Here is a 7,414-nt window from a genome sequence, read left to right on the forward strand (position 1 = left end):
ACCTATCATTCTCTCACACCTTATGAGATAGAGATGACCACAGACCGGCGGGATCAGCTTGAGCAAGAGGCCATTTACCGACTGATTCAGAAGGAGAATGCTGATGCTGGCACTTCTCAGACACCAACACGGTCAAAGAGCAAGGGCAAAAGGAAGACGATCCAATGGAAGGATACTGGGTAGTTCTATCTCAGAATTAAGGGAGACTTTTCTTCTCAGCAGGCAGGGAGAGATGAAAGCTCCACCTTGGCCTTTTCAGCTGCCTCTTGAAAAGATGGTAATATTTTCTAGAGCTCTGCATCCTTCACCATCTTCTCAATGTCAGACTCTGACAATCCACCAGAAGATGGATTGTCAACATCAGAACCAGACGATGGATTTTTCAGTTCCACATCAGAACCAGACAATGGATTTTTCAGAAATTTTAGAATCTTGTCAAAATTCAAGAAAGAAGGGAAGGATGTAGACGGCTGGCGTGTCACCATGTGGGAACGTGTTCTTAGAAGATGGGCAACAAATCACTTAGTAATTACTAGAGTAATTACTACGTTAAAACCCGAAGCATATAAATAGGTCCCATTACTTTGATATTGGGTTGGCAATTGTAATCACTTGTATTAGCGCTTTGGGCTATAATTGCACTTGAGCATCAGTGGCAATATTGTTGGCTATACTTTTTCTCTGTAATCATATTTGCTGTAATCTCAATCATGGTATACATTCAGTGATACTTCTCAACAGTCTTCTGAATCTGAAACTGAATCTGAACTTTATTACAGTCTATAAGTCTGATTCTCAATTCAGTATCCACATTTCAGTCTAGTCTCTGATTTCTGTTTAGTCTGCTCTCTGAAATCTTTCCACACGAGTAGCTGAAATCCTTCAATACTGAAATTAAATGTCTCAAGAGATCCGCTCCAATTCCATCCTTGCATGTGCACACGCATGCCTGTGTGTACGTGTGGTACTAATCCTTCCCTGTCTAGTCTGCTCTCTGAAATCTTTCCACACGAGTAGCTGAAATCCTTCAACACTGAAACTAGATGTCTCAAGAGATCCGCTCCAATTCCATCCTTGCATGTGCACACGCATGCCTGTGTGTGCGTGGTACTAATCCTTCCCTGATACCATGCTCCGCCATCCTTGCCACAAAACAGACAGAGAGAGAGAGAGAGAGAGAGAGAGAGAGAGAGAGAGTGAGGCGATTGCTGTGGAGATTGAGCGAGACAGAGAGGCGGTTGAGAGGGGCCCCGCACACGCGATAGAGAAAGATAGAGACAGGGAGGGACACCCCCCCTCCCCCCCCTTCCCTTTTAGCTTCCCCAGAAGATTTCCCAAACTTTTTTGTTTTAAAATCAGCCATTAGGTCTCCCCAATCTCAAAAGATTAAAAATTATTTCCAAACATATCAAGTCCATAAGTGAAGGGTGAATTTAGGAAATGAAAAGAAAGATGAAGGTGCAAAGTCAAAAGACATATGAAGCTGAAAAGTCAAAAGACATATGAAGGTACGAAGTCAAAAGACCTTTTGTCTCCATATAAAGAGGTGTTTCTCTTCTCTTTTATATTCCCCAGGATGTTCTAAGAGTAGGTCTTCTTTGCACTCTGGATGTTTGTACTCAGCTATACAGATTCTATTTGTGTGTGAGAGAGAGAGAGAGCGAGAGAGAGAGAGAGGGGGGGGGGGGGGGGGGGGGGGGGGGGGAAGAAGGGAGACAGAGGGAGAGGGGTAGAGAGGCCTCAAGTGTTTTGTTGGGTGTTTTCCTCTTAGCAAGGTGGTTTGTTAGCTTTCTTCATATCTTTACTCTCATCTTGGTATATTCGATCAATGGTGTATCCCTCAGTTACCAACTTCTACTATACATTGGCAAAGATGTTGCATTGTTGTTGTCCCTTTCCTTTGCGGTTGTGCTTTGCTCAAGCGAAGGAGAGAGACCTATTTTTTAGAAGTTGACCGCATTGCTCTTGGCCACTTTTCTTCAATGCTAGGGCCTTCTTTACTCTCACCTTGATCACGTTTGATGGATGGTGCAACGCTCGGGTATCAGTTTTGACTCATACATTAGCAATGATGCTAGATTGCTAGTGTATTTTTACTTCTCCAATGATGCCTCGGCCGAGCTAGGTTGGGGGCCTATTTTTAAGAAGTTAACACAATGCTCTTTTCTTCTGCCACTCCTAGGGTGCGAGGACACTTGTTACTCTCTAAGACAGATCTTTTCCCCCTGGCTTGATCAATTTTGTTTCAACTATGTCCCATTAGTTTAAAGTCTCATGCCTTGGTTTTCAATTACCTGGCTTTGGTCTCAAACATTTGGTTAAGTGTCCAATTAACAAGAGAACATCCCATGGGGTATGTATATTCTTGCATTATGTTGTTAAAAAAAAGAAAGAGTGTAGCCTTGTTTTCTTGTAGAGAAAAAGAGAGGAGAAGGGATGGTTATGGCTGGCTGGGATCACAGTCAAAACTCTGTTGAGACCACAAGCTACAGCTCTGCGTCTTCTATGTCTTGAAGAAGCATATTGCCATGTCTTTGTATGCCCTTAGTTCTCTGTGTTGTTGGTTGTGCGACAATCTGCTAACATAAGCGCTATTGCCAAGTAGCGTATCACCAAATGATGATGTGACAGTTACTGGTGTCAGGAAAAACTAGAAGAGTTATTAGTTGATTTTTGGGCACCTAGCTTTGTATGTACGTCTATCTTGTTATAGAGTACTTTTGACGATATAAAAACGTGGTCAATGTTAGGGCCCCTCGTCTCACACAACGGGAAAACCACTATGCTCCAGCAAAGATCGATACACGAGGGCTTCTCAAGCCCGAGAGCAAACCATGGCCGGGTCTATAGTGGCCGGCGTCACTAGAGGAGCCAACTCGGCTCAATCCAAAAAGGAGATACAATCGGGTTCGGAGCCTCAGGCTCACCCGTATGGCATACAACAAAAATGGGCTCGAGTCTCTGTCGAGAGACCAGCCGAAAACTTCAAAACCGGCTCGACACTCTGGCTCAGCTGAGACCAGGTGGATATGCAAAGTTGCCACACAAGGCCTCGACGCTCTGGCTCAGTGGAGACCAGGCGGAGAGCAATGATCCACAACCCACTACGGGTGTATTCGACCTCGGCGCTCTGGCTCAGTGGAGACCAGGCGGAAAGCAATGATCCACAACCCACTACGGGTATATTCGGCCTCGACGCTCTGGCTCAGTGGAGTCCAGGCGGAGAGCAATGATCCACAACCCACTACGGGTGTATTCCAGTCCACAGCCCACTGCGGGCATCAGCAATAAACCAACATAATGTAGGGGCCTTGCGCCCAATAACCTGTCAAACTGTCCGGACTATCTCGCATGCGATACGCTGCCCCAATGGTAGCCTTTGAACCCAATACCTGCTGTAAAACAACCACACACGCAGCCTGTCCCAACGGTGATGGCCTGCGGATCCAATCTGTGATGGTAAGGGCACAACCCCTCAGTCGGTTGCCCCGCGCACTGTACCTGCTTATGCTGAAAACAGCCCTCGCGCTGCCTGTGATAACCAAGAGCAGTACCCACTGCGCGAGGGGCCTGCTGGTCCACTCTCACAACCTGGGCAGTAGGAGGCTTATCCCAAAGGCCTGCTGCCCCAAGCCTGTGTAGCTGAGGGCGCTGTTTGCTGCCCCGCGTCCTGATCTTGAGCAGCGATGGAAAAGCTCGAGACCCCCACTCTTGGGTAGCCTCACGGCTGAAGGTGACCCCGCAGGGCGCTGGCAAGGCCCGCCTCTGAGCAGGCTTGGTGAATGAAAGCCAGGCACGCGCTCCCGCGGCCTGGGCGATGGGGAATGAAAGCCAGGCACGCGCTCTCGCGGCCTGGGCGATGGGGCTCACCCTGTATCTCTGTGTAACGGGCCTGTGAACCCGAAGGTTCGATGATCCTGGCTTTTGCATGCATTTGGGCCTTAATCCCCTAGGCTCCCGTAGGTTGCCTTCACATCCGACCCTATTACCTAACCATCTTAAACCCACCAAGAGGCGTTCTCGCGCATCAGCCCCAGTCGAGCACTTGATGCTTCTCTCCACTAACGGGTCTTCCCACACCGGGAGCCTCTCGTCGGCTCGGAGCCCTCGAGGCCTCGGGACATGAAATTGAGCTAGTCTCGAGGAGCCAAGGAGAGGTGGAGGGTCCCGAAATGCTCTCCAAAAGGGGGACCCGTAACACTCTCCCCTCCCCCAAAAAAGTTCGATGTCCTCATCGAGAACATATACCTTACCCAGAAAGCAATGTGTTTCAGCCTCAAGACTCGGCTTACATCGTCCAGCATCACGCGCATGTATGAATCCCAATTCCTTTCCTGACGTATTCGTCGTCCAAGCAACCAGCCAAGGGAAACCATTTGCCCCCTTTTTGCGTCGAGCAATCGTATCTCCTGTTTTTGAGCCGTCCCCAGCATCAGTCCTCATCAAACTATCCGAACATCTCCTGACCTTAGGGGGCTTCCTCTTGTCCCACCCCGAACCTTCACAGTTAGTGCGACGTATCTATGGCTGCTGGCAGCGTCACCCATTGAACATTCATCCCCTCTTCTGGTGTTCCCTGCGTAATTCTCCGCCGCATTCTCTCCCTGCTGAACTTCATTCCCTTGCATCGATTTTCCTCGTGACACTCATCGAGTGCCCACCATGCGAGCAGCATGACCATGATCAGTGTGACCCCACTCTTCACTAGGGAGCCCCACGCTCTTAGTGCTGTTAGCAATCCTGTCCAAAAATGCCTGGTGTACCGTCCACTGCTCAGTGTTCCGTGAGCCCACTCGGACCAGCACCGGCTAAAGTGTAAACACCTGAGCGTAATCACTCGGCTAGCCCAGCTACCCGAATGAAAGGCGGGCTGGTGCTCACCGGAGCCCGCCTTCTTGCGCTGCGTATTTATGTTGCCTTCGCTTTGTGTGGCCAGCCCACCTCGTCGAGGGGACATACCTCGGCCATACATCTCTGGCCTCAACATATCGTCTTTCTTGCACCTACCTATCTCACCACGCATCTCATTTATTTGCTGGTCCTTCGACTCAGCTCGACCCATCCCGATTGTGATACATCCCCGGCTACTCGCTTTGGTCCCTGGCTGTCGAGGTGGGACCCATCGGCCATCCGTAGGCTGCCTTTGTGCCAGCCCTTGTTTTGCTACATACTGCATATCAGAACCAGAGAACGGCTCCAGCTCTTCCGATTTAACTTTGCCTCGGCTCCATATGTCCCAGCATGCTGTCAACTCAGCTATTCTGCGCATTCCACAAGCGGACACATCCCTGCATGGGTACTTCTCTCCCGGATCCCATACGCATATCCTCACTCCCCTAAGGTCTTTGTCGGGCACATTAACTAACCCGTAAGATACAATCCCAAGCAACCCAGTTCGCCATGCCCGGCTCGGGTAGTCGCGCGTCTTCACAATCATCCTAGAGTCTTCGTTCAGGGCCCGCTTTACCAACGGGGCGCATGGCTGGGGGGTCGTAGACCCCTGTCTTTCCATATCAACAAGTCGGCTGTCCCATTCGATACTGCTCCCAGAGAGCATCCTGTCCACGTACCAGCATCTTATCACAGAAAAAATTATGGGTCCTCTATCCCAAGGTCCCCACATCATGTCCTGCTTGGGCACACACTCGGCCCCTCCTTGGTTACCTCTCTGCATCTTGCCCGGCTCCTTAGTGCAGGTTGCCTTGGCTTGAAAGCTCTCGGCCCTCGAGGAGATCGCCCGCCGCATCGCACGGCGTCTCGAGTAAAGGGGCACCCGGCCCTCTAACTACGTTATCTCTGGTCCGTCAGGCCCGTCCATGAGGTTCACGTTCCCCACGGTTATGCTTCGCGCGCTTTTCACCAACTGTCCCCTCATCGAGGGCGACGTATACGCGAGCTGGCTAGCTCTGCCATCCTCAGCCCCATGCCTGGGCGTCCTTACAGGGACCTGCTCTTTGAAGCCAAAAAGCCGTCCTGCGATGGCTGATCCGGCTGGCTTTACTTCAGCCCGCTCCTCACTCGCATTCAATCTATAAGGCCACTTTGGATACATCCCCAACCGGATCTCCCTGACCCATGTCGTGACCCAATCACTGTGCATCATTGTTAGCATATACTTGGCTGAGTCTCGCGTCTCAATGACCACTCGCACCCGACTCGCATCCTCTGTAATCACTTCGCACGCAAGCGTCAAGACCAACCTGCCATATCCCAGATTCACCGCGTCTCCTTCCACTTCTTCGCATACGATTGGATTATTGTCACATATTTCCACAATCCTTTTCTCGGGTAATTCGAATGCAGCAGCCTGTAGGTCGCTACATGCTGCATGTTCCAACTCTCCCCTCTCATGTGGGGGATAGGAGTCAGCAGGGACCACCTGGTGCTCCTCTTCAATTCCTTCACGGGTACCATACCCATCAGTTAAGTATGGCTCGCAAGCCAACCACTCCCCCTCCAACAGGGTATGACCAGCATCACCCTCGGTAACCTGCAGTAGCTTTTCCTCATAACGGGCCTCGACATAGCCGGGAAACATAGCATCCAATTTCCTTGTCCACTCCTCTTCACTCATGCATTCTTCTCCTTCGTCCACACACGGAAGGTCAGATGCAATAGGGGCTACCACTTGCCCTTCACGATCGCTCACACTCAGCTGAGCGTTTGGAGCCATACAAAGCTCAGGCACAAGTATACCATCATCACACTCTCCATTCACACGATCGTGCATTGCATTATACATCCAATCCCCTCCGGGAAGAGTCTCCTCGGCGGGAGCTAACGCATCGATTCTTTGTGTCACCTCACGGTCCAGCATACGAAGCATTCTTATCTCCTCATCGCGGTCTATTTGCCCCAATACCGTTGCCATCCCGTCATGGAACGCCTTCCGCTCCTGTTCCTGTCTCTTCAACTCCTCTTGCATACCTTTTCTCTTCCTCTTCAACTCCTTTCGCATTCGTTTTCCTTTTCGAAGCATCTCTTCGCAATCCCAATCGAAACGCCTTTTATTCCTGTCATAGGTGTGATCCAGTTGGCGTAACGCTTCCTTTACCTCCTTTCCGCGGCTCAAGCACTCTTCCATTTCACCTTCACCCCAGGACAACGTTAGGCACTTGCCCCAACTGTCCAATCCTTCGCATAATCGGCTCACCGCCATATTGAAGCAAAAAACTGCTACTTCCACATCGAACCCAGCATTTAAAGAAGCCATTGGTCTGGCTCTGATACCAAATGTTAGGGCCCCTCGTCTCACACAACGGGAAAACCACTATGCTCCAGCAAAGATCGATACACGAGGGCTTCTCAAGCCCGAGAGCAAACCATGGCCGGGTCTATAGTGGCCGGCGTCACTAGAGGAGCCAACTCGGCTCAATCCAAAAAGGAGATACAATCGGGTTCGGAGCCTCAGGCT

General features: G+C 50.4%; 1 protein-coding gene across 1 annotated transcript; it reads right to left on the reverse strand.

The window, feature by feature from the left end:
- Nucleotides 1–5,785: 5,785 nt before the first annotated feature.
- On the reverse strand, nucleotides 5,786–6,960 carry LOC147418647 (uncharacterized). The gene has a single exon (XM_086505664.1). It carries the CDS (start codon nucleotides 6,956–6,958, stop codon nucleotides 5,786–5,788), a length of 1,173 nt encoding a protein of 390 aa, XP_086361790.1. The 5' UTR covers nucleotides 6,959–6,960.
- Between the last annotated feature and the right edge of the window lie 454 nt (nucleotides 6,961–7,414).

This window comes from Adiantum capillus-veneris, chromosome 29 (genome assembly GCF_014529385.1).
Source record: "Adiantum capillus-veneris isolate H3 chromosome 29, ASM1452938v2, whole genome shotgun sequence".
NCBI classification, from domain to species: domain Eukaryota; kingdom Viridiplantae; phylum Streptophyta; class Polypodiopsida; order Polypodiales; family Pteridaceae; genus Adiantum; species Adiantum capillus-veneris.